The sequence below is a fragment of the Micromesistius poutassou genome (assembly GCF_964030765.1).
Source record: "Micromesistius poutassou genome assembly, chromosome: 19".
NCBI classification, from domain to species: domain Eukaryota; kingdom Metazoa; phylum Chordata; class Actinopteri; order Gadiformes; family Gadidae; genus Micromesistius; species Micromesistius poutassou.
This window is the reverse complement of record NC_140289.1, coordinates 8794818-8822771: the sequence shown is the minus strand read 5'-3', so window position 1 is coordinate 8822771 and position 27954 is coordinate 8794818. Positions and strand designations below refer to the sequence as shown.

At 44.1% G+C, this 27954-nt stretch overlaps 1 protein-coding gene across 1 annotated transcript; it reads left to right on the top strand.

Moving 5' to 3' along the window:
• The first annotated feature begins 1041 nt into the window (after positions 1 to 1041).
• Positions 1042 to 27938, top strand: esr2a (estrogen receptor 2a). The gene is made up of 10 exons (XM_084483968.1): positions 1042 to 1268; positions 7112 to 7284; positions 7481 to 7872; positions 9026 to 9192; positions 14589 to 14705; positions 15224 to 15553; positions 16401 to 16539; positions 17553 to 17686; positions 19219 to 19405; positions 24318 to 27938. The coding sequence occupies exons 2-10, from the start codon at positions 7216 to 7218 to the stop codon at positions 24583 to 24585; spliced, it is 1803 nt and encodes a 600-aa protein (XP_084340094.1). The 5' UTR covers positions 1042 to 1268; positions 7112 to 7215; the 3' UTR covers positions 24586 to 27938.
• Positions 27939 to 27954: the final 16 nt, after the last annotated feature.

Genomic DNA, 27954 nt, shown 5'->3' with positions numbered 1-27954 from the left:
TTTCGCTGGCGAGAGATTCTGTAGAATCTTGTAATGCATACCTTATAGCAGGGTCCGCGTAATGACGTAATTAACATGCAACCAAAAAGACTGACTTTTCTGGGTTCTCTGGGTTCTATGGTGCCTTCTATTTGTCTCGTAATCGCGACTTGCAGCTCGGGTGTGACGTCACATCCGTCTCGTAAAACGAGTGACCCCGGGTTTTTCGTTCTATTTGGAGCACAACAAGACGAGTCGGAGCTCTGCTTTCTGCTCAAGAATCGGAGTAGCCATCTTTGTTACTGAACTCGGGGTCCTCTGAGTTGATGAGTCGTTTTTACGACCTTGGGGGCGTGCTATTTGCAACTTCCGGTTCGTAACTCGGAAATCCGACTCGCAGATCGAGTCGGGTGGACAAATAGAAGGCACCATTCTAACCCTAACCCTTGTTGGAAACAATTGGAATTTGTAGGTACACAACAAAATAATCTACAAACGTTTTTAAATATTTTAATAAAAAGTGTTGCATAAAATACCTTTAATATTGTATAAATATAATTTACTGTAAACAATTAATACAAATAAAATGGGCTACAGAGACCCAACGATCATAATAATAGGCGTAGCGTATATATATATATATATTTTTTTTTTTAAATTAATTAATTAATTAATTTTTTTTTAATTTTTTTTTATATATGTATATATCTTTTTCATATCGACGAACCCACCCTGCAATGTTTCACAACACAACAACAACAAACGCATAACAAAAAGGTATTGCATTACACCCCGTTCCCCCTTTTTTTCTTCCATTAATAAAGCAAAACAGATACACCTAAACTTCTTATGGAGAATCAAAAGATTAGATAAGCCGCCGGTCTTCAAACCACGGACGGATGCATTGCTTCAAACGGGACGTGTGCGTCTGTGAGGCAAAACAAACTCCGGACGAGATAGCAGCAAGTTGAAGGCGGGCGTGGTTTGCTGTGACGTAGCCCTCCGCGCGCAGAATGTCCCCGCACGCCTCGCGCCTGAAGTTAGGCAGACAGACGTGGAGAGCTAAAGCAAACGGCCTGTTAGTGCAGTCCCAGCATCAACAAACTTACCCACTGCTCCGGATATCTCTCTCTACATATAAGCTTTTTTCGAATAGACTCGACTGATCAAGATCGAAACGGACGACACTTGAGTGAGGCTCTTTCGGTTGTTGTTGTTGTTACCCTTCAGCAGCCTAACATGACAAGCAAGTTACTTTGCAACTGGTGCTCCCGGACCGGCAACTGAAGGTAGGACTCCATTTAAAAGCGTCTGTTGACGTTCATATCATGCTGTAGAGTATGAGCACCTTCATTCAGAGTATTCACTTGTGAGTCAGGAAGAAGCGAAACCAAACCAGAAATAAGTTTAATGGAAATCGTGAATGTTTCTTTGTTGGGCGCTGATCTTCCACCTGCTCGTTTTGTGAACCAGGGCACTTGACAGCTGAACAATACGCCGGAAACACGTTGACTCGCTGCAGTGGGTGGCTATCGTTATTCTGACAGCATATATATGCTCGTACGGCTGTGTGTGAAAACATCTGGATTTCACTTTGCATTTATTTCGCTTTATAACGTGATACCGCGAGTATTACATAGGGTATATCACATTGACATAAAGGGTTCTGATTTTGCAACCGATTTCGAAAACTATTATTTCATGTGTTCACGTTATTGCAGTAACTGGCTGCGTTTACAGAGGATGATACTGCCGGGTTCAATCTTAACAAGCCGTATGAGAACAGTACTTCAGAAAGAGCTTACCATTGTGTAAACAAGCTCGTCTGATCTGCCAGCTGGCAGATTGTATTCCAAGTAAGACCTCAGTTGCTCCCAACAAACTCTTCATCCCCCAGGTTGCATTATTTGATTTCCTTAAACTAGCCATTTCATTGGAAAACCGTTGTTAAGGTGTTGTAAACCTCCCATGTTGCTTGTTAATATATTGGCAATAACGGATTATACAAGCCACATGTGTTGCTTCTGCGCTAAAGAAAAAGGTTATGTTCTTAAGGATAAATAACATGTAATAGTGACAATAACAACTTGTGTTTTGTGATATGATAGATCGTTGAGATAACTGGAAAGGGTGACATATTGGATTTACTTAGTGAAATAAAGCAATGAACGTTCTGGTTTAAACAACAATGGCATTGCCCAAATATTTTGGTCCAATGGGCTTCTTAACATGTACAGCCTCACCTCTGATGTGCAGGCCATATACACAGAATGACCTCTTGAGAGATCAATGCTCTCCAGAAGTTTCGACAACTGGAACCACAAAGAAAAACAACTTTGTTCTGCTGTGGAAATCGGTGCCATAAAAATTCCATCTCCCAACCATTAAAGACAATTATCTGTGCAAAATCACAAGGCAAGGCGTATTCAAAGAACACTTTCATGGCTGAGTAGCCTGACTTTAATTGTTGTAGCAACTTTTATTAAGCCATTAATTCATAAATTACTTATCTCTTAGACTTGCAAATGACTGAATTACTGAAATTTGAATGGGAAGTTAATAGTAAAGTTCATAGAATTAAGGGTCAAAATGGGTTATCAAATAATGGTATCAAGATATGCTAAGGAAACCATCTTCCCTATTGGCCACACTATCCACATTGGATCCTACATTGGATTGTGGGATAGAACCTTGAACAACTGTTGCAACAATACAGAAGTTGAAATAAATCAGTATTTTGGTCCTGATTCAGTTTTTAAATATAAATTCAAACATTTTCCTATTCAAGTACTATTCCTGACTGGTAAATGTGAATGTAAGTGTGAATACATTGATAGGCAGTATATGGCAGTGCTCGTTTAGCAAAGCTGAAAGCGATACACAGAGATTTCTAAATATCTAAAATTTGTGTTTTTCCTCTCTTACCATGATTCAGACTAATTGTTCACTTCCAAATTCATCATTGCCAATCCAGAAGTGCAGTCTCTGGGTTAGCGTTGGCTTTTGGTTAGCCAATTCCACTGACTTGCATAGTACAGTAGCCGAGGTCCTGTGCATGTGAGGGGATACACTTTTAAGTCATTTCCAAAAGTGTCCAATGTGTTCTGAATAATCGCTTATTCAATACAAGTTGCAGTAACAACACAACAAGATTGTAGTTTGTTAACAAACATAAGGATAATTTGCCACCATTTTCAGTGTGATCTGAATAATGCACAATTGTATTATCAGGTGAATAAATGCATCTTCAACCCCATACCAAATTTATGCTAACCCTTTTTTTTCCTTGCTTCCTTGCTTGTCTTCACAAGTCTCAATACCCTATTGAACAACCTCCATCTAAAATATCATTTTACAAATATGATATTCTCTGTGGCTCATGCATTCTCTGAAAGAGGGAGTTCATGGCAGCATATTTGTTTTGCTCCCCATATGAAATATGCAGCAAAAAAAGCTATACAAAAATAGATTTGTATACTCATTCCTGTATCCGTTTCATACATGTTTTTAAACTCACATCCGTAGCGACAGCCTCCCCCCTCGCCCCTCAACATATAAGAGCTTCCTTTTGCAAAGCCTCTTGAAGGAGACATTTTACCTTCTCCCCTTCCGCTCGGCGTTAGGGAGTCAACGAGCATGGAGGATGGGAACGTTGCTGTGGCCTTGGGCTTTTGTTTAAAAATGCACAAACCTTTGGCTTGTGGCCGGGATCCCTATCTTCGCTTCACATTTTGGCTTAATTTGGCTCTATTCTACATCTGTGGTTTTCCAGGCAACACGTGTTTCTCAACACATGTACGTGCGTGTGTGTGTGTCTGTTAGTGTGCATTTGTGTTGGTGTGCAAGTATACATGTGATCTGTTTCTTGGGCAGAATACCAATTATTGTCATCCGCATGAGGTGGGTGTCTAAAGTTTTGAAAGTAGAGGGGCTTTGTGAGTTGAAAAGGTGTTTTTTATTTTTTATTTTATTTAGAATGATTCATTATCAGAAATTCTTCAGAAAGAATAATAATGAGAGTAAACTGCTTAGGAATATGTTACGAACATGTCTAATACTAATAATCAGCATTTAACATTACATGCCTTTTCTGTCTCATTAACAGTAATCTTTTTAGCTCAGGTTTAGGTAGGAGCACTCCTTTTGTAGGGGGAGGGGGTTGACAAGTCAGGAGATAGATCTCAAGTCAAGGTCAAAGCATCAAAAGACTCTCCCGCCCCCCCCCCCCCCAACACAGACTCACACTCACACACACACACACACACACACACACACACACACACACACACACACACACACACACACACACACACACTTTGTCAGACATCTACAGACATCTGTTTATTTATGTACATCTAAACCCTGCTACATGTAAATGGTGGTTTAGGACATGAAAAAGCTCAATTGGCTTAATTTACCAGACAAACTATTGGAAGCTTAAAGTTAAATGTTTTTTAATAATGACTTGATAATGACTACTTTCAAGTTATCAAAATAAAGATCTCTCACAATGATTGAACCAAAATTGTTCGACTGATTTTTGGAGGAAATGTTCCAGATTGAAAACTAGCGTGAGGTTAATTCTGGTGCAACTGTGAATTGTACGTGGTCCCTGACAAATAAACAATAAACCAACTAAACTATAACTACATTTACAAGCCGGTTTACTCACCTGTTACTGTACCCCTGGGTGCTGTGCTTCCGGTCCCCACATTGGATGCTATGCTATTAATTGTTGTTTTTTGGAACATTTTCATTTGAGAACAATTGTTCATATTGTATATATAATGTAGACAAAATGATATGAAATATAAAAATGTATAAATTAAGCATGTGATGGGACATCACAGAAAGCCAGCTATCAGGGAGCAGACATGCTGCCCGTATCTGTTTCCTCAAAGTGGCTGACCCTCTGTATACGGCATACTGTTGCATTACATTAAGTGGACCAGACATTAAGTGAGAGTTTCTGATAGTTTTTAATCAGGAGTAGTATTAGCCCTTTAAGATTGGTATTTGTTGAAATAGTAGCCTGCTTAGAATTATGGGCCTGCCTGAACTGCTTTATTTTATGAAGCACATGTTGTACTTTGCATGCAGGCACACACATCCTCATAGGTGAGGCATACTTTAATCCATTCTTTCGGGGGACATATGCAGACCTATGGGTTTTATTTTTGAGTGATAGGCTATATTGGCTTCAGTTGTATTCAGTGGCATTCAGTGGCATTCTAACAAATATTTGTTAGAATGCCACTGAATTGTTTGTTACCGCATTTTAAATGCAGTGCAGTTAGTGGCGTATTTTTCATCTCCCAGCAGTAGTAGTTCCACCAGAGGGTCTGGCGGAGCTACTGCAACCCACCTGTGTTTGTAGCGGCGTACTGTGTATTTTCACAATAGATGTCGCCAAACACAATGAAAATGAGATCTTCAAGAGTGCCACTTTAAGGGCTTTGGCCGGTTTTCTAATACCCCAGGTTCATCAGTGACATTTATGTGGAGATGTAAACCGTACATGATTTGTGCTCTCGCGATGTAGGCGCCTTCTGAAACTTTTTCGCCTTCCGAAAAAAATATATCCATACAAATTACTAATACAGTACACAGGGATTGTTGATCGGTTCACACAGATTGGCAATATATTCACACAGATTACAAATATGCACACAAATTTCCAATGTAGGCACAGATTTTACTTCTGTTCGCACAAATAATATTGAGAAAAATCAACCCCCATATTTACTTATGTTAATGATTGGCCCTTCACGTGGCAGATTCCTGAGTAACCCTGTGGAAGAGAGGAGAAAAATGATGAATGGATTGATGTTTGTTTACTGGCTACTCAAGATTACTATAGTAACTAGCTGGAAGGAATACTTTTTATTGATGTTGTTGGTCTAATAAAAATATAAATAGTAACAGTCAGTGGCAGACTAAGACTGTTTGGGAAGGGCAGGGGCGAAAAAATAAAAAGGGCACATTCTGCACAACATGGGGCCCCACCAGCGCGCAAAAAGCTATGATGCATCATGTATGATGAAATAGTCCTCATCCTCATTAAGATTATACGGAAGAGGATTAGGGCCACACATAAGAAAAAAAATGAGTTCTGACCTTATTCTCAGAATTCTGAGAAAAAAGTTAAAATTCTGAAATTAAAGTCAGAATTCTGAGAATAATTTCTGACTTTATTCTCAGGATTCCATAGACTTCAAAGTCAGAATTCTGACTTTAATCTCAGAATTCTGTCTTTTTTCTCAGAATTCCATAGTTCTGACTTTAATCTCAGAATTCTGACTTTTTCTCAGAATTCTGAGATTAAAGTCAGAACTCATTAATGCACGTTATCAAATTTTCTTGTTCTAGAGGGCACATCATCATAATTTGTTGTATGAAGGGGCAACCTAGAGGGCACCCAATAATTTTTTGCACGTGTAAAGGGCAGCCAATAAGGCACTTCCTCTCATTTTCGCCACTCTTGAGGGCACTTTAGCGTGCTTTTTCAACCATGGAGACACAAGGGCCCCCCCCCCCCCCCCCCCGAGTCCGCCACTGGTAACAGTGCTTCCTTATTATACAGTTCTTTGAACTTGAGTGAAATGCTTTGTTGCAGACGCAAAGTAATATATAAAGTTCATTGTCTTCTCATCTGTGTACTATCACCATCCTAGACTAGGACAAAATTGGCCAGACAGTGACAGACAGCCGTTCCAGAAATGATTAACTAATATGCTGAAGTTGCTGTACCATCAATTATTATGTGTCATAGAAATACATGTCCTCAAGCTACCCCATGCCTCCTCTCTCCCTTTCCCTCTCTTTTATCTCTTAACTGTGTGTGTGTGTGTGTGTGTGTGTGTGTGTGTGTGTGTGTGTGTGTGTGTGTGTGTGTGTGTATGTTTATGTGTGTGTGTATTTACCATTCTCCATATTTGTTCTAGCGGCTACTTGATACATTTGTCCACACTCAGTGTTCCAACATTTTCAGATATTTTAAATTTTCACACAGTCGCACCATAGTAATGAATCAATACTGATACTGGCCTCAGATGCAGAAATGTAAAACATAAAACTGTGAAGGAATGTTTCATTGTGTAACCAGCTTTCCACTTCCCTGTGTCTACTTTAGGACTTCTGGAGTGTTCCTGTGATCCCAGACTTCAGAGCACCTTACCATCATGTCTGAGGGCTCTGTGTTGAGCACTTCATGTTGAGAGAACCAATCCCTCATCCATGCTAGCTGAACATCTTATGTTGACAGTCGAACATCTCTCACCTGTAGCTCACAGCAAAGGCCTGAAGGTACCCTTCAGCAAATGGACCTAAGGATCTGACTGATGACCCATGTACCATGACGTCATATTTGTAAATCTTGTGTAACAACGCAACCCCATTTCACCAATGCTTAGTCTAGTATTTCCGATCATAATATAGTTTCATTCCAATTTTTGTACTCTACACCTTTTTGGCGGTTGGTATGGCAACCTTCTCCCCAAAGGAGGAGCAGCCACTTCTCCAGCTGCAAGAAGTGGACTCCAGCAGGATGGGCTCAGCTCACATCCTCTCCCCCATCCTCAGATCCTCCCCCTCCCCCAGCCTGGCCCTAGACTCCAGCCATCCCATATGCATCCCGTCCCCTTACACCGACCTGGGCCATGACTTTGGCGCCGTGCCCTTCTACGGCCCCACCATCTTCAGCTACACCGGCCCCGGCTTACCGGATCGCTCGCCTGTTCGGCAGTCTCTCAGCCCCTCCTTCTTCTGGCCCGGCCACGCCCACATGGGGCCAGCCATCCCCCTCCACCGTGCACAGTCTTGTCAACGCGCTCAGCCCCTCCACGGTTCGTGGGCGGAGCTATCCCCACGGGAAAGCATTGTCGCAGACAACAGGTCAGTTTGGTAGCTTAGTGTGTCCTTGTGTGTACTATGCTCTACGTATAATGGGGCTATGATGTGGTTGAAAGAAGTTTGGTCTGGCGAGAGAAGAAGTTGTTTAACAAAATGTTCTATCACCATTGATTACATTAAATACACAAGACTAGCTTCAAACTAAATTCGGTACCCTGAGCTATATCAATAAATAGTAAAAAGCATTATTTGTAAATTCCTTGTAAATTCCTCTGCTGCTCACTGCTCATGTCGATAACACTGCCCAGCAAACTGATAACCAATCATAGCTCGACAACGACAGTTGGTAAAATGTGTTTGTTGTCTTATAATGTCACACTTTTTAAATACTGATGACATCTTCTGCAAAGAGTCGAAATAGAAATAGAAACAAGCAAACAAGAACTTTGGAATGGGAATTGGCTTAGCCAACTGGACTGTGTGTTCTCTTTTGTCCAGTGCCTTGGCTGTGGGAATTGCGCTCCACCGGCTTGTCAGTCAGCTGAGTGGAAGGGACTTGCTAAAACGGTGGAGATCAATTCAATGGGCATAAAAAGTGTGACGCTAGTGGGTACTTATGTGTGTTAGAAAATATTGGTGAAGTAGACCAGTGAGGACTCAATTTGTTTTTAACAAAATATTGTACACAAGTTAATATGATGACACATGGTACTCCTTTAGAATTCCCCCTCATTTGTTTCACAAATGAGGACTACAGCTTCCCTCTGGGGTCACATGGTAAAAATACAACAACTGATGTGTAAATCTTGTCCACTCGATTCGCTGCTGTGTAGGAAAAAAATGGATCATCGGGTACAAATCACAAACCCCTTTTCTTTCTGCCATAAGACCCCAGAGGGGCCCCTTACACGAGAGAGTAACAAACAGTTGATCATAAATTGAGCCCTACCTTGTTATCTGCTAGCCAATTCCTCTCTCACTCACTCAATGACTCACTCAGGGTCAGATATCTAACCCTAACCCTTCACCTCATAACTCATAACCCTAGCATCATCCCCCCCCCCCCCCCCCCCGCACCTGCAAAGTTACTGTTGCACCAAATGTTCCTTTGCAGTTCATGAATGCCTCCCTCGGCCTCTCCCCCCCCCCCCTTCCTCTATCTCTCACTCTGTGTGGTTCTCTCTCATCTTTTCAGCAAGGCCCTGACCAAGTGCCCCCAGGACAGCGAGGAGAGCGTGGTGTCGTCAGGGGGGAAGGCTGACCTGCACTTGTGCGCTGTGTGCCACGACTACGCCTCGGGTTACCACTACGGGGTTTGGTCGTGTGAGGGCTGCAAGGCCTTCTTTAAGAGGAGCATCCAGGGTATGCTGGTCCTGTCTGTCTGTCTGTTTGCTATAACATGCTATGTGTGCGTGCATCTATGTGCCGTGTGTGTGTGTGTGTGTGTGTGTGTGTGTGTGTGTGTGTGTGCAGATGGCATGCACACACACACACTCCCACAGATTCAGTGCATAAGAGATAAGAGAGAGAGGAGGCACAGGGTTGCCTTTTGAGACCGTCCTGATATCACGTTTGCATTACACAATGAATATCCGCATGGCCTTGGCTGGATAGTAATTGCTTTCCAAACATTGCCTGCAGCCTTAAGTTTTTCAAAGAGCTCCAGCTGGTCAGAGTGACGTGTTCTTCTAGGGATGTGCAGCGAGCCCAGTATTTGTATTTTTATCTGTATTTGTTGAGGCAGCCAAGCTATTTGTTTGTATTTGAATAAAAGTGGAAATAGGCGTAAATAAGGTGAAATAATCCTGTTTTTGTTCATTCTTCTTATTTTAGGATATAATAATAAACTATTATATTAATTATGGACACATGAACATGTATAACCATGTACATCATTTAAAATAAAGTAATTGTATAACAAATATTCAGTTCCTAATCCACACTCAAACCAATAAACTAAACTCTAAACTGATAAATGACTAAGTGAACATAGACCTCTGAAGAATAAGTCCCGCCTCCGAGGCTCCCGGTTCCCTCGGTCAGATGTCTATGGGAACTAACATGGGGGTTTTAAATGATCGTACATAACAAACTCTGTAGGTGGCGACGTTTTGAACTACACACATTATACAAGAAGTATAATAATAGATAATTTATATGAAATACCCACCACACTCACAGTTATGAGGAATACCAGCTATTTTACATATTTTTGGGGTTATTTATTTTCTTTCCGAATGTTTATTTTCTTTTTAAATATGTGTATGAAATAAATATTTGGTAAAACACACTACTTGTGCTTTTTCCAATACCGGATTCGGATTCAGCTCCACTTCTACTCTCTTCGCTTTTTATAAAATCGGTTGAAAGTCAAGCAAAAGTATTCTTAAGCCTTCCGTGCAGATTCTGTTGATCTTTCCCCTTTTCTTACTCCCATTCAGTCTATTTCTAAATAGAACGGGGTGGCTTGTGGACATATACTTGTGTAACCTTTTTGTAAGTGATGATACAGCAACCCCAGCAAATATGTGGCGTGGTTGGTAAATGACCTCATCATCATCCTCATCATCATCCTCATCGTCATCCGCTTATCCGGGGTCGGGTCGCGGGGGCAGCAGCTCAAGCAGGGGGCCCCAGACTGCCCTTTCCCGGGCCACATTGACCAGCTCTGACGGGGGGATCCCGAGGCGTTCCCAGGCCAGTGTTGAGATATAATCTCTCCACCTAGTCCTGGGTCTTCCCCGGGGTCTCCTCCCCACTGGTCGTGCCTGGAACACCTCCCAAGGGAGGCGTCCAGTGGGCATCCTTACCAGATGCCCGAACCACCTCAACTGACTCCTTTCTAAGCAGAGGAGCAGCGGCTCCAAGGTCCTCCCGGATGGCTGAACTTCTCACCCTATCCCTAAGGGAGAAGCCAGCCACCCTCCTGAGAAAACTCATCTCGGCCGCTTGTATTCGTGATCTCGTCCTTTCGGTCATTACCTATCCCTCATGACCATAGGTGAGGATAGGAACGAAGATCGACCGGTAGATCGAGAGCTTTGCCTTACGGCTCAGCTCTCTTTTCGTCACAACGGTGCGGTAAAGCGAACGAAATACCGCCCCCGCTACTCCGATTCTCCGGCCAATCTCACGCTCCATCGTACCCTCACTCACGAACAAGACCCCGAGGTACTTGAGCTCCTTCACTTGGGCTAAGGACTCATTTCCTACCCGGAGAAGGCAATCCACCGGTTTCCTGCTAAGAGTCATGGCCTCAGATTTAGTGGTGCTGATCCTCATCCCAGCCGCTTCACACTCGGCTGCCAGCCAATCCAGTGAGTGCTGAAGGTCACAGGCCGATGATGCCATCAGGACCACATCATCTGCAAAGAGCAGTGTTGAGATCCTCAGATCACCGAACTGCAACCCCTCCCCACCACGACTATGCCTCGATATCCTGTCCATGAATATCACAAACAGGATTGGTGACAAAGCACAGCCCTGGCGAAGGCCAACACCCACCGGGAACACAACTGACTGGCTGCCGAGAACACGGACACAGCTCTCGCTTTGGGAATACAGAGATTGGATGGCCCTGAGGAGTGACCCCCTTACCCCATACTCCTGCAGCACCTCCCACAGTTTCTCCCGGGGGACCCGGTCATATGCCTTCTCCAAATCCACAAAACACATGTGGACCGGAAGGGCATACTCCCAGGCCCCCTCCAGGATCCTTGCGAGTGAAGAGCTGGTCCGTAGTTCCACGTCCAGGGCGGAATCCGCATTGTTCCTCTTCAATCTGAGGTTCGACAATCAAACCCTCCTTTCCAGCACCTTAGAGTAGACTTTCCCAGGGAGGCTAGAAGTGTGATACCCAGGGGAACCACCACCCTGGTTTGCCACTCCTTTGGCACTGTACCAGACTCCCACGCAATGTTGAATCAACCATGATTCAACATTGTCAACCATGTGTCAACCATGACAGCCCCTCAACACCAGAGCTTTTAGCATTTCTGGCTGGATCTTATCAATCCCTGGGGCTTTGCCACTGCAGAGATGTTTAACTACCTCAGTGACTTCCACCAGGGAAATTGACGACGAACCACCATCGACCTCGAGCTCTGCCTCCATCATAGAGGGCGTGTTAGTCGGATTCAGGAGTTCCTCAAAGTGTTCCTTCCAACGTTCGACTACCTCCTCAGTCGAGGTCAACAGAGTCCCACCCTTACTGTACACAGCTTGGATGTTTCCCCGTTTCCCCCTTCTGAGGTGTCGGATGGTCTTCCAGAAACACTTTGGTGCCGACCGAAAGTCCTTCTCCATGTCCTCTCCGAACTTCTCCCACACCCGCTGCTTAGCCTCCGACACGGCAGCGGCTGCAGCCCTTCGAGTCCGCCGGTACCCTGCAACTGTGTCAGGAGTCCTCCGGGATAACTTAACCCGGAAGCCCTCCTTCTTCAGTCGGACGTCTTCCCTGACCACCGGTGTCCACCACTGTGTCCGAGGGTTACCGCCTTGAGGAACCTAAGACCCTGAGGCCACAGCTCACCGCCGCAGCTTCAGTAATGGAGGCTTTGAACACCGCCCACTCCGGCTCAATGCCCCCAACCTCCACAGGAATGCTAGAAAAGCTCCGCCGGAGGTGTGAGTTGAAGATCTCTAGGACGGGGGCCTCCTCCAGACGTTCCCAATTCACCCGCACTACCCGTTTGGGCTTACCAGGTCTGTCCAGAATCTTCCCCCATTCCCTGATCCAACTCACCACCAGATGGTGGTCGGTTGACAGTTCCGCCCCTCTCTTCACCCGAGTGTCCAAAACATAAGGCCTCAGATCAGCTGACACGATCACGAAATCGACCCTCAATCTTCGGCCTAGGGTACTCTGGTACCAGGTACACTTATGAGCACCCTTATGTTCAAACATGCTGTTCGTTATGGACAATCCATGACTAGCAGAAGTCCAGTAACACGACCACTCGGGTTTAGATCAAGGAGGCCGTTCCTCCCCACCATGCCTCTCCAGGTGTCTCCATCGTTGCCCACGTGGGTGTTGAAGTCTCCCAGCAGAACTACGGAGTCCCCTACTGGAGCCCCATGCAGGACTCCATTCAGGGTCTCCAAGAAGGCAGAGTACTCTGAACTGCTGTTCGGTGCATACGCACAAACAACAGTCAGAGTTTTCCCCCCCACCACCCTTAGGCGTAGGAAGGCGACCCTCTCGTCCATCGGGGTAAACTCCAACACTGCGGCGCTCAGCCGGGGATTTATGAGTATCCCCACACCCGCCTGGCGCCTCACGCCCTGGGCAACTCCTGTCCAACCCCTATCCAGGAGTACGGTACCAGAGCTGAGCCTGTGCGTAGAGGTAAGCCGCACCAGATCTAACTGGTAGCGCTCCACCTCCCTCACAAGCTCCGGTTCCTTTCCCCACAGTGAGGTGACGTTCCACGTCCCCAGAGCCAGCTTCTGCCGCCCGGGTCTGGTCCGTCGGGACCCCTGACTTTCACTGCCACCCATGTGGCAGCGCACCCGACCCCAGCGGGTCTCCCTGACGGTGGTGGGCCCACAGGACGAAGAGGGGGGGGGGGGTGCCACGTAGCTCTTTTGGGCCGTGCCCGGCCGGGCTCCGTGGCAAACCCGGCCACCAGGCGCTCGCCGATGAGCCCTCCGTCTGGGCCTGGCTCCAGACGGGGGCCCCGGGCTTCCTCTGGGCAGGGTCTCTCCTCCTCTATTACGTTTTTTCATGGGGTCTTCTTGAAAATGACATAAGTGACATAAGTGCTTTATTGTGAGAAGACATTTTTTAATTATTATTATCATCCAGTGTTGGGGAAATTACTTTTAAAAAGTAGTGTTTGCTCGTTACTTGTTACTTCTTAAAAAAGTTACTAGAAATAGATACTTCTTAATCCCTTACTTTACTTAGTTACCCTCCATGGAAAGTAACTCATTACCGTTCCTCGTTACTTTTACGTTACTTTTATGTTGCTTATTTTCATTCAGTTCGAAATAATGTGAATTATTATTTAACGAGTTTAACGTCTCATGCAGTGTTGGGACAGGGCAGCTCAGCGATCGTGTTCCTCTGTATGTTTATCACATAACCCTGCAGGCTTCAATAAGGATTTCAATCCGTGCTAACAGTGGATCCCCCGTTCCCCTCCTTGTCCGTTCCATTTGGGAGACGCAGAGGTGAACTGTCCCCCGCACCCCCTCCCCTTTCCCCTTCTCACACAGCTTCTGTGCACGGCACCTCCTCAGCCAATTGTGTTAATCGCACAATTCACACATTGCGTTCACAGAGCTATTGAAAACGAAGTCAGTGAAGTCACAGTCAGGGAATGATGTGTAGACTAGATATCAACTTGTGCCAACAGTGTGTATATATGTACACGAGAAACATGACATTGTGACATCACAAGTGGGCGTGTAGACCTAGATGTATGCTGGATAGGTCTACCAGCCTACACAGTTGACTGTCGCAAATGTTGCTTATCTTTCATTTACATACATCAAGTTGGACACTGCAACTTGTGATGTCGCTCAAACACAGATTTAAAAACGGCTTGTAATTGCTAATCACTCTCACACCTGATGACATAATATTATCCTTAACTAAAACAAATCAAATTAGGTAAGAAAACCTCATCATAAATCAGGCCAGGATCCATTTGGTGAGTACAGTGTTGAAAATGACGCTTTAATGGTCCAATTGAGCCTGTATTTGACCTGTTCTAAGATATGCTGTCTCACGCGCTCCCCTTTCTCGTCCCCAGGGCACACGGACTACATCTGCCCCGCTACCAACCAGTGCACCATTGACAAGAATCGCCGCAAGAGCTGCCAGGCTTGCCGTCTTCGCAAGTGCTACGAAGTGGGCATGACCAAGTGTGGTGTGTATTCGCTCCTTCCCTTTGTTTTCATGGCCCGCTAACAATACTTAAAATTAAATATATAATAAGGCGATACAAATACTAAATGAAGAAAAATATGCAGATACAAAAAGTTGTACTCAAATATACATAAAATATGCATACTATAAAGTGGGATACATCGAAAATATGATTCAAATATCTTTCAATGGACTGCAGCTCATTGTACCTGTATGCCACCCTGCTACTGCAGTCCTCCTTAGCGTTTCTGGGAATATATTATGTTATTTTTATTGTTTGTTTGGGAACCGATAATTAATGGTGCTGTAAGTACTGAGTACTTAAGTACCGAGTACTTACAGCGGAAAGTACTGTGATTTCCATTTATCCAAATATTAATCATTTGGAAAAGATGACAGGAACTGCATAGAACTGAACTACTGAAATACTGAAACCTTTGTATCAGGAGTGTGCCACGTCAGCTCTGATCAAACATAGGCCGTTTCCTGGCCCCATGACGCTCCGTTTCTTTGTCTCAGGCATGCGGCGGGAGCGCAGCAACATCCGCAACCCCCAGTTGCGGCGGGGCGGGCGTGTGACCTCGCGGGCCGGGGGGGTAGCCAGCGGTCCGAGGAGAGAGGCCCTGGGTAGCAACGGAGTGGCTGGGGGAGGGGCTCTGGTGGAACTGGTCTCTGCTGAACTCACTCCCAAGCAGCTGATCGAGCGGATCATGGAAGCGGAGCCGCCAGAGATCTACCTCCTGGGCGACATGAAGAGGCCCCTGACCGAGGCCGGCGTGATGATGTCACTCACCCGCCTCGCCGACAAGGAGCTGGTTCACATGATCAGCTGGGCCAAGAAGATTCCAGGTTGTGTGTGTGTGTGTGTGTGTGTGTGTGTGTGTGTTGGCTCCACTGCAGTTTCCCCTTCATAAGTGGGCATTTGATCTAAATTTGGCTGTGCAGGCCGCCATGAACCTCTAAATCTGATTTGGTTTCCTGTGTGATGTGATGAGCCAGAGGCCGTGATGTAAAGGTGTTGTGGGAGGCCTGTTCGGCCAGGAATCAGTGAGCACCAAACTGGTTTGTCGCTTTGGTAGTTTTAAGCTAGGTCTTTTCATGCTTGTCTGATAATCACCTCAATAATAATAATAATACAAATGCCAACGTCCGGAAAGCTGGTTCCATCTAAGATTTCAACTGTTTATGTTTTCAATAAAACCAAGAGTGTGATCTTAACTGTGACACTGGAAGACATTAGTTACTTTGCACTCCTGAAGCAGGGAGCTTGACAGCCAATGCAAGTAGCTACATATCAAAGTTCTCCTTACAAGAAAGTTGGATGCAGAATAGAGCAGGAGCTGAGCATGATTTATGGCGTGAATTTAGTAGTCAATTGTGAAATAGTGAGAAAGGAAATTAAGCAATGTTAAATACGTCAAAATTAAAAAAATAATGTAATGAGTGGAGTAACGTTTGCAGAAGCAGAATATACATTTAACCCACAGCACATTTTTTGGCATCTGTATTTGTCAGGGCCTGCTCATGCAATCGTTTCATCAAATTCATGGCTGTTTCTTGGTACATCAAGTTTAAGATATTATAGCCTAAGCCTGCCAAGGTTTACGCCCAGCCACTGCTGAATTACATGCGTATTACGTGCATGTGTGTTTGCATGTGCGTGCCTTACCCGTCTGACGTCTCCATGTCATCCCAGGGTTTGTGGTGCTCAGTCTGCTGGACCAGGTGCACCTGCTGGAGTGCTGTTGGATGGAGGTGCTGATGATAGGGCTGATGTGGAGGTCTGTGGACCACCCTGGCAAGCTCATCTTCTCCCCAGACCTCTGTCTGAGCAGGTACACTCGGGTCTCTTCAGTCCAACATTGAGGACAGGAAACTATACTGAACTATATTAAATCAGTCCCTTAAGTGATCAAATTGGAGTAAGTGTCCCAAATAACAGCTACTGCTTTCAGCTATATTGAGGTTACACTTGGTGTCTTTAAAATAAAATAAAATAATGTTACTAATACTATCATAGTTCAGGGACAATGGACGACAAGAGAGAAAATTACAAACTTATAGCAAACATACACAATTCACAGTTGAAGATTTGCTTATCTTGTTACTTGTTTGAATGTCATGGTAAGAGAAAAAAATATTGATTGTAATTTCTTTGTGCTACATTGTGCACCGTTGAATACAATCAGTAATAATAAATCCAAAAAATATATAAATTTTTTTAATATATGTGTATACAGTACTGTATTTTCTTAAGGTATATTTATATTTTATATTTAGATAACTGCAGCTGGAGGACTGCTCCAACAAAATGTTGTTGTCTTGTACAATGACAATAAAGATTATTCTATTCTATTCTAATAACCTAACTACAGACTTTAATAGCTAGCTACACATTATTGAGTTTTTGGTCCTTTGTAAATGTCATGCACAATATATTTGTTTTTGCTTACTTTATTAGTAAGTACGCTCCTCAACTACTAAGCACTGTGGACCTTTTGTGCTCTAGCACACACATCCGGCCGTTTAGACAGACTACCAGCAGACCAGTCGGCCCTCAGACCAGTCATAACCACTTATCTAATGCGGGGCAGGTTTGATACATGATAATACATGATAGTGGAGCGCCCTATGGTAGCGCAGATAAGGCCTAATCTATCAACCAAGATGCCTGCCAGATGTGTCACATGTTCCGTTGCTCTGATTGGTGCTAGGTCTACCCAATTCCGTCCAATTGCGTGCAGATGCATTTTGCTCTGTGCTATTTTGGCCAGGCAACTGCTTGTGTGTCAAGTGTCAGAGTAAATGTATAATGTGTGTGTGTGTGTGTGTGTGTGTGTGCTGCCAGAGAGGAGGGCAACTGTGTGCAGGGCTTCGTGGAGATCTTTGACATGCTGGTTGTGGCGACGGCACGCCTCAGAGAACTGAAGCTGCAGAAGGAGGAGTACGTCTGCCTCAAGGCCATGATCCTGCTCAACTCCAGTGAGTGTGTATGTGAGAGAGGTCCGGAGGCGGTCTGTGAAAAATGGGAGAAATGTAACATTATTCTTGCACATGCTTGCGTTTACCATCCTATTAGAGTAGAGCATGGCATGTGAAGCCTCCAAAGTCCTTTGTACCGTTTCCTCTTACGAAGAACCCCTACTCTACCACAGTACAGCACAGCTCAGCCTTTGCATCCATTGTGTGGCACATTCATGGACAGTAATTATGTGTATAGATTTTGTAGCGTTAGGATAAGTTAGCGCATTGGTTGCACATATTTATCAGTGCACTTCTATTTGTACAGTCAAAAAAATGTTTGAGGTATTTGTTGTAGGACGCTGAATGAACTTGATGCATTTGTTATGAGGTTTTGGTCAAATGTAGATTTGGACTTTGGACGCTGTAATGAACCCTTTCACTTGAACATGATATATTTGGCCAGCATTGTTAAGCTCTTCTATTGCATAATTTCACCAGGTCTAATGTCAAACATCAAATTGTGAATTAACACCAATTGTCTGATTCTTTAATGTATTAACTGTTAATAATACTAAGCTTATGGCGTGGGCTGAAAATATGTGTGTTAGGGTTACCACCAATGGGTTACACCACCAATGATCTGTTTTCATTAGGCTGTCTGTGCCAGACAGGTGGCGGTTAAAGGTGTGTGTGCATATGAATATATTAATGTGGGTGTGTAATGAGGAAAATGGGTTTGTCATTGTTTACGAGGCTCAGCGCGTTATGTGTGTGTGTGTGTGTGTGTGTGTGAGTGTGTGTGTGTGTGCCTCCAAAGTGGGTCCAGGTGCCTTGAGTTATTTTATGTGCAGCTTTTCATTTTTACAATTAGTTTTGTGTGTGGTGCTTTCAGAGGTCTTTCATGGCTGCTCCAGAGAGTATCAAGTGAGTGAGTGAAGGGAGGCTAGGCAGGGAGTTCCACAACTACATAACCCAACATACATAACTTAATGAGAACACTAATGTGTTGTTCCCATCCCCTCTATCTCTCTCCCTCTCTAGCTCTTTCTCTCTAGATGTTCCTCTCTCACTCGCACCCTCTCACTGTCTCTTATTATTGTGAAGAGAAATTATTGTTGTTCCATGAACAGCTGTATCAGCGTTGATCCGGAAGCACATGCCACATAAGTAACAAGTTGCGTTCACATCGTCTAATGGCGCGTTCACACGAAAAGCGACGGGGCGGCGCGACTCCATACAAAGTCAACGTATAGACGCCTGGAACGCGTCTATATGTTGACTCTGTATGGAGTCGCGCTGCCCGTCACTTTTGGTGTGAACGCGGCTTAATACATAAATTGATCTCTCGGCTTGTCACTCTCTCGCTTTTTCTCTCTCTCTCACACTCTCACTCGCACTCTCTGTCTGTCACTCTATCTCTCTCTTTCATTCTATGTCTGTCTGTCTCTCTCTATGTCTCTCTCTCTCTCTCTCTCTCTCTCTCTCTCTCTCTCTCTCTCTCTCTACCTCTACCTCTCTCTACCTCTCTCTCTCTCTCTCCTCCCCACCAGACATGTGCCTCAGCTCGTCGGAGGACGGCGACGGAGAGCTGAAGGGGCGCTCCAGGCTGCTGGACCTGCTGGACTCGGTGACGGACGCCCTGGTGTGGGCCATCAGCAAGACGGGCCTCACCTACAGGCAGCAGTACACCCGCCTGGCCCACCTGCTCATGCTGCTCTCCCACATCCGCCACGTCAGGTAGGATGGACTCCCCAGTCCCCCCAGTACACCAGCCACTTGACCCACCACAACGTTCTCATTCATGGGCACACATGTCACACATTTGTTTTGTATACAATAATTCACGCATAGTGTGTATGAAATACAACATGTGGGCAATTTCATTGTTAGTACAGAAAATGTATTGAAGACTAATCATAAACGAGAACAAATCATTTGTAGAGGTTGCTTATACATAAAACAATATCTGTGCATTTGCTTGTTATGAGCGTTGTTTTAATCATATTTCAAAGATAAATAACAGAGTGAATATCTTTGGGTGGTTTTAGACTTATCTTGGCACTCTTAAGACCAACTGAGACTACGACCAGTGCCAACATCGGTTAAGATATGCAAAAGTTTTTTAATTCCGATACGGCTCACAAATATAAATATGTATATGTGTTTCTCTCTCTCTGTCTCTGTCTGTCACTCTATCTCTAACTCTATCTCTCCGACATATATGTATGTGTATACATGTATATGTGTATAAACTGTTGGTCCTAGTCAATGCCGATAGTGTGATGATTGTTTCACCATCATACCGTTGCATCGTGTCAGAATCCAGTTTTGGAGGTGATCGCGTTAGTCACTCCGGTAGGCATGTGGGAAATGAGCTGCAGTAGTTGACAGTCATTTTGCTGTTCATCAGGCCAGTGCTCTAGGTAACAACACTCATGATTCAGTCTGGATTCTGTGTTCAGCTAGAATGGCTGTTTTTAAAAACCTACAACTGCAATGCTATCAACTGGACTTTTGACTTGTGTTCCAACTTCCAACCCCTCTTACAATCTCAACGACCTCTGCTGGTTTGTCTGCTCCAATGACGTTCCTCCTTTCAGACCTGATTCTCTCAGCCTAGAAACCAGACTAATCAGAGAGCTCAGGTTTTATTTACGCTGGCGTATGCGTCTGGCCCCCTTCTGTTCAGACTGATGTCCAGCAGACCTGGCCTGGGTTGGGCCAATCACAACTGTTTATCTAACATGGGACGGGTTTGATAAAATGACCAATGGCAGCACCGTTGAGGCATTTTCATAAACAACCAAGACGGCTGTGGCTGATGATGTGTCACATTTTGTTGCTCTGATTGGTTGTAGGAATAGCCAGTTAATTACAGACATCTGGTCTGTGCCCAGTGATGCCACCCCTTTTTAAATCAAAAATGAACTGCATTTGCAAATTTGTCTGACAATGTCAAGTTATGATTCTCTCTAATTAGGTCCTTAGTTCAAAATAATCATATTTCCTTTAACAAGTAATAACCTCACTCCCCGATTGCCCAAACCCAGAACATAAACCAATCACATCGGTGTATCTGATATAGGCGGGCCAAAAGCATTGCTGTTTTACCGATCGTATATGGCAAGTCTTATCTATTAGTTAGCTCCGCTGGTCTGGAAACGTCACCCCTTCTATTCTTCTGATTGGTCGTAGTGTTATCCAATTGCGTGCAGTGATATTTTCAAATAAATGCTTCGTTCCGCCCCTCGAGTTGGGCCATTTTAATTACTCGTTGCCAGACCCTACAGCTTTCTAGATGCGGGTCTGGATTTCCAGGCTAATGTATGCCTGGTTAAATAAAGCTTAAATAAAAATAAAAATAATGTTGACTATATGGAAAGAACACCAAATTCAGCTCTTGGTCTGGAAAGCTTCACCCAATATTTTGGCAGGGCTCCTTCTGCATGTATCTATCTTCAGTACAGTGGCGGCTGGTGGTTTTTAAAGTGAGGGAGGAAGGACTGTGCGATTGGTTGCTATTGGCCTGCTTGCACTGTTAGTGGCGTATGGTGGCATAAGTACGTGAGACTCATGTTGTTTCAGGGTGTTTTGGTGAACTACAAAATAGCAGGGAGGGATAATTATGTGAATAAAATTGATACAAATCCACCAGTGGCAGCATTGTACTTTGAAAGCTGGTGGGCAGCATGTCTTGGACTACAAGGGCAGAAAGAAAGGATGCAAAGCCAATTAGTCAAATCAGGCCTACTCTTGATTTGTAAAACTAAATAAAAAAATCTGGGCCTATCATTGGGCCTATTTTTGCCCTCAATGACTGAAGCTATTGGTTGTAATTTGGCTATGTTTATTTTCAGCTACAATTGTTTGTAGCTGAAGACCAAAAGTGATGCCATTTAAAATGCCTCATGCTCTGAATCATTCACTAACATCCTTTCCATAATATTAAACAGAATGGTCAGAGTAACAAACAAACCTATTAAAAGAACATAATTTCACAACTATTGACAAGGGCTGTTAGCCTAACATTGTTTGAGGCAATGGGGATGTTAATGGATGTTTTAGAATGTTGGTCATGGTGTTAAGCCAATTAAGATTGAGGGACTTAATTTATAGATCGAGTCAATCCTCCTCGCTGTTTGTGTTGCAAAGATATCAGTGACCTGGTCATACCAAACAGGATATTTTTTAAGTGATTTCAGAATAACGGCGTGTGTAGCTCCACGTTTTCACCACCCTTTCAGACGGCTTGGTAACCCAACGGAGGAGTGATGAAAAATGGGTAGGCTCAGCACATTTATTTCGGCTGACTTTTGGCGCTGGAAACGCCAATAAAAGCGAACCGAGCCGCACCAAACCGCACCGCTCGGTGGAAACGCCAATATAAGCAAACAGAGCCGCACTGTACCACAACGAACGGTAGCGCAACGCTCGGTGGAAACGAGCCATACAAGCAGGATTGTTGGTTCTCGTAGCCTAGAGACTTGAGGGGATAAACCCTCCCTCCGGGCTGCTCCACAGCCAGGACTCCTGCTTATTGGTTCATAGCGCAGCCAGGGCTCCTGCTTATTGGTTCATAGCGCAGCCAGGACTTCTTCTTATTGGTTCATAGCGCAGCCAGGGCTCCAGCCTATCTATGAATAGACGTTGACATGAATCAGATCCCTTAGCTAGTCCCACCCACTCAGAGGAGGAATTTCCTCCTCTCTCTCATTGAACCCCATGTTATTCACCGGCCGCCAGTAGTACCCGAGAAATGAATGGGAGTCAATGGAGGCTGAGGGAGGAATGTCCTCCCTGAAGTAATATTCAATAGGCGATAGGGGGTGCTAATGTCCCTTTACCCAGGGAAACGGACATTACATATACAAAGGCATTAAAGTAGTCATATTTAAGGGCATTCATTCATAACAGTAGTCTGGGCAATCTACACTTTTTATTCTCAACAATGTTAAGGAGGATCTTCCTCCCTCTCCTCACTGGAGAAGCCTCCACTGCTTCAGTATCATGCCATTGCTCCCTCTTAATTGAGTGACAGTGGATGATTGGAATAGGTGCAGGTAATCAAGGATAAAAGGATATACCGCTATATCGCTTTTCACAAAAGACTGAAACTAGCACATAAATCTAGATTCTCAATTCAACATCTTTCCCCAATAGCTGTGCCCAATTGGATGTTGTGTAAACAAACATTGATTCAGACGCAGTCAGGTAGAATCAGAAATGATTGCAGTTACTACAGCACATACTAGATATTAGCCGCTTTCACATATGGACGTGCATCCGTCTGTTCTTCGCAGATTCTATGCAGGTGCCATATATGTGAATGACATATCCTGACGTTGGACCTCCTGAAAAAATACTACCCCCAAGGTAGTATGTTCTGTGGAGGAAATGCTAATTACCTTATATGTGAATGAGCAGTAGGATCTCAGCATTTCACACCAGTTGAGTGGGCGTGTTGATGACGCTTCGGTCTACGTTTGCATGTCATTGAGTGGCACCCGCACCCTAATCGATAATCAGCCTACTGCCCTTTGTTCGCTGAATGGTTTAAAAAATATTTTTATTATTATGTTACACCTTTCCTGCTGTCGAGCACAAAAGTGACGTTCCGCTCCGTCAATTCTCTTGGGAATCACTTTGACCGGCAGTGGGTCTGCTTATAGGTTTGAATATGGTCGGAATGAAGCGGCCACCGATTATTGACAGGCTGGGTACTTTATTCTTAGTTTCACTAACTTTACAGTAGGGCCTACACGTTTGCACAGACACAACCGGACTCATTCATTACTTCACTAAACTGACACACGCTACCGCTCGCTCTCCTCGCTCGTCCACTCACACACACACACACTGCTATTCTCGCGCACACACATGCGCTACTCTCGTAACAATTATTATTGACAACAGCTGAACATTATAGGGTCCCGTCCTTCCACTCCATGTTTTCTCAGTTAAACACAGAAATCAACTACATTTGTCCCAGTGTTTGTTAGATGTGAAATGAAGCCAAAAAAGACACTCTCTTCCTCCGGTAACACAGTCGTTCGCGACGCCTTTCTTGTTCGTTGTTTCTTCTATTTGTCTGTAACTCATGCTCCAATCTTTCATCGATCGATGCGGATGTTGTGGATGCAACGGAATATATGCATCGCTGCAGCAACATTTAACATGATCGCGGTAAGTTCTGCCCGTTTTGCCTGTGTGCTGTCTGCGGTCAAACCAAAACAAACCCGATCCCTACATCATATGCCGCCCCTTGCAAGCCCGCCCCCCTTAAGCAGCCGGAGATTCTACTGACACCGATCTCCGCATATCAGGCATCAAGTGTGAATAAGTGTGAATGACCCTCACGGTCGAACCTCCTGCTCCACAAATGCGGAGAAAAGACGGAGGTCATATGTGAAAGCGGCTACTGTAACATGTTGCTCTTACATCCTCTTATACTTAAATTATTCTCTTGCTGTCTCTGTCTCTGTGTCTCTGTCTCTGGCTCTCTGTCTCTGGCTCTGTCTCTCTGTCTCTCTCTCTCTCTGTCTCTCTCTGTCTCTGGCTTTCTCTCTCTGTCTCTCTCTCTCTCCCTCTCTCTCTCTCTCTCTCTCTCTCTCTCTCTCTCTCCCTGTGTCTCTCTCTCTCTGTGGTGCAGCAACAAGGGCATGGATCACCTCCACTGCATGAAGATGAAGAACATGGTGCCGCTGTATGACCTGCTGCTGGAGATGCTGGACGCACACATCATGCACAGCAGCACCCTGCTCCGCCCCCAGCCGCAGCCTGCCGGGCCGGACCAGCCCCCCCAGGCGGACAGACCCCCGGCACCACCCCCCCTGGTCTCGGCCACGGGTCCCAGCCACACCTGGACCCCAAGCAGCAGCAGCAGCAGCAGCAGCAGCAGCAAGGACCAGCATGAGTAGAGCCGGCCAGGGGGGAAAAGGGAAGAGACTGCCTCCTATTGGGGTTTATTTCTTTATTTTTTATTTTTTTCCTTCACCCATTCTCCGGCACCACCCTTACCGTCCCCTTCATGCCACCCTTACCGACCCCTTCATGCATCCAGCAGTGGTGCAGCATTGTCGCAGGACACCACCTCCATTAGCCATGCAAAATAATTCATCAATACTAACAGCAAAACAGTGCTCTGCTATTGGGAAGACACAATCAATGATGATACTGTGGGCGGCAATTGACTCCTTAGAAATGCTTTGGACTAAATAAGGAGAATAAGAAGGGTGTTCCATAGGCGCTAAACAGCCGACTAATTTCTCCTCTTTGGCCTGCTACTTTAACACCCGACATCATATTTATAGACTGCGTGTCTGGTGTTGTATGAACATTTATATTTAGCCCCCTATCATAACAAGGCAGTTGCATAGTTACTTCTACTAAGATAACAGTCTTCTAAGTCTGTTATCTTAACATGGCAATCGATTGAACAACGTGACCAAAGTTATGTCTTTATTTGAACTATAGGGCTTGTACATCATGATGTCTCATCACAATGATCAACTCCATTTCAGAGGTAAAGGAGCATATGGGGAGCTTATTGGTAGTAATGGTGTTCTGGTCATTGTTTACATACATCGGTCCCTCCCCATGATGGCTACATAAATAAGTAGATCTGATGCCCAGGCGACATTTGAATTAAACAAAATTATATTTTATATTGTTAAAATAATCTTTTAATAATAGCAATATTTGTTTTATGATAATTAAACTTGCCCATAGCCTTCTTTAAAATCAACATATTTTTGGATCACCCTTATTTTCCTAACCACTTAACCACTATGACCTGCCCCCTGATGCCAGAATGCAGATATTGATGATTTTAGGAGATAAGTGATTCAATATGGATTGGTTTAAGCTGAGAATGAGGAAGATGTTGATTTAGATCCCATTCGTCATACATCTAATGTTGAATGAGAAAGTCATGCTCATGACAACGTTCCTAATAACCGCAGAATCCTTAAACTGGCTCCATTTTTCAACTGTCTGGCTAGAAACAAAAATTGGGGAACGCAGACACAAGAGACTTCACAGAGAGTAGCCCACAAATTTAAATGTGACGAACGGAAGCAACAGTGTTATGAAACCCAGAAGGTGGGATGGCTACAAACTACAGACTGAAGCTGTTTGCGCTAACATTAAAACATAACATTTGGCTGGCTAAAATTGTGCTCCTCTGATGCATTTGTACGGGAATTAATGCACCAGAAACCTTCTGGAATACCTGATCACACTAAAACCTCTCTGCGCCCACGCATATCAGCACTGTGTACATGAGCATAATGCACCTGCCCACACACACAGCCGCACCCCTGCTGGAAAAAACAAAGAGGAAACACTTGACTGTTATTTCACAGGTTGAGCTATCACGGAGCTATCACAGAAGACCTAATTTGTGAGTTTGGACTGCTGATGCTCAGTGGAGAAACCCAGCATACTAAGATCCTACTCTGTATCCATTTGCTTCTTTCTCTGTTCGGTCTAACCTAAATCTCTTGTCTACAGATGTGTACATTTGTTTATAGAGATAATAGTCAAGTTCCCGAATGCCACTTGGTAATGGCGACCGTGTAAGGGGGTGTTTCATCCTTTAAGTTGATGATCAATAAGACCATTTGATGATCTAGAGCAGTGGTTTGGACAGAGAATCAGCATAATAGCATAATATATCCTAATGCATATCATACACGATTTTAGCTTTATATATATATATATATATATATAAAAAAACTCACTCATTGGCCTTAGTCTCTGGATTGACATCAACGTTCAACATGTACAGATGTATGTTTGGATAGTCAGAGGGGGGCTAGCATGCAGGGCCCTAGCCATGTGTTGGCACATTCTGGGGGACTCTAAATGTGTATAAAGGGAATTTGTGAACCTCCAACTCCCTGTTGTATTTTTAACATAAGTTGAAATATTAGTTATGAAAACAAATTATGAATTAATTGGTTGAAGTGAAACAGGAAGCCAGGTTAGTGTTTAATAATGACAATGCCTGACATTCAGATGAGCTACTGGATGGACATTCCCTTTACTTGTAAATACGTTTTTAGTTTTGTAAACATGGCATTGTGTAACCTTATTGAGTGCTCTGCTGTTTGACAGTGGGATACCATGGTGTGCCAAAACATTCTTGTGAGGACTGAAAATGTATTTGAACTCAAGCCATCCGAGTGTTGTTTCTTAAAAAAAATGGTTATGTGCCTGAAAATATTTGGAATAGTTGTTAGTGACGTTACTTAACACTGCCTAAAGGCAAGCCAATTTTCCTTAAAAATTTGCCTTAACATTTCCAAATGTAGCCCAAAGCACATACAATACCAGCCCTGTGGGCCATTGGAATGATGGCAACTTGTGAACCTTGCACGAACCATTACTAATCACATTAAGGAGAAGAACAGCAGTTGAGGTCATGTAAGCTGTACGGATAACATTTTATTGGTACGGAACATGCTACCTGTACAGAACATTCTAGCTGTACGGAACATGCTATCTCTGCGGAACATGCTAGCTGTACAAAACATTCTAGCTGTACAGAACCATGCTAGCTGTACAGAACCATGCTAGCTGTATAGATAACATGTGAGCTGTTTAGATAACATGTTAGCTGCATGGAACATGCTAAAAGTACAGAACCATGCTAGCGGTACAGATAACATGCTAGCTGTACAGAACATTGCAGCGCTTACTTTGTCAAACTCAGGATAATGCCCCTGTGATGTGTTTCAGGGTAGCCTTTGACATATTTTTTGTGTTAATCTGTCAAAATAACCTGTAATGAATGTAATCGATTTTAGTAATGGAACATTTTTGACTGACTGTGAAGCTGAAAGTCATAAAATGCTTTATTTCCTCTTCTGTGCTTTTCACAGACAGGAAATTCAACGTTGTAAGTCCTACCTGGTGATATTTAGTGAAGTGCGACCCATTATGCAGCAGGCGTCTATGCAGAAGAAGAGGGGGAAGGGTTGGTTTCCACACTGCATCGTAATTGTTTATCCAGTCCGAGCTTTAAGCTTCACTGCCAAACTCATCTGTCTGGTTATGCTTCTTCACACACACTATTATCTATTGCAAGATGATGTTGCACTTTTCAATGTACCTTTCTGCTCTGCACAGAAGGAGAAAGAAATGCTATTTTTGTATTTTAGAATTTAGTATTTTTTGCAGCTTGACAATCATGAATTTGCACTGCGACCTTTACTCCAACTTTGACACGCACCTTAAACCTAACATTAAAATATCTGCCTGAATGAAATATGTATTCTTTTTTT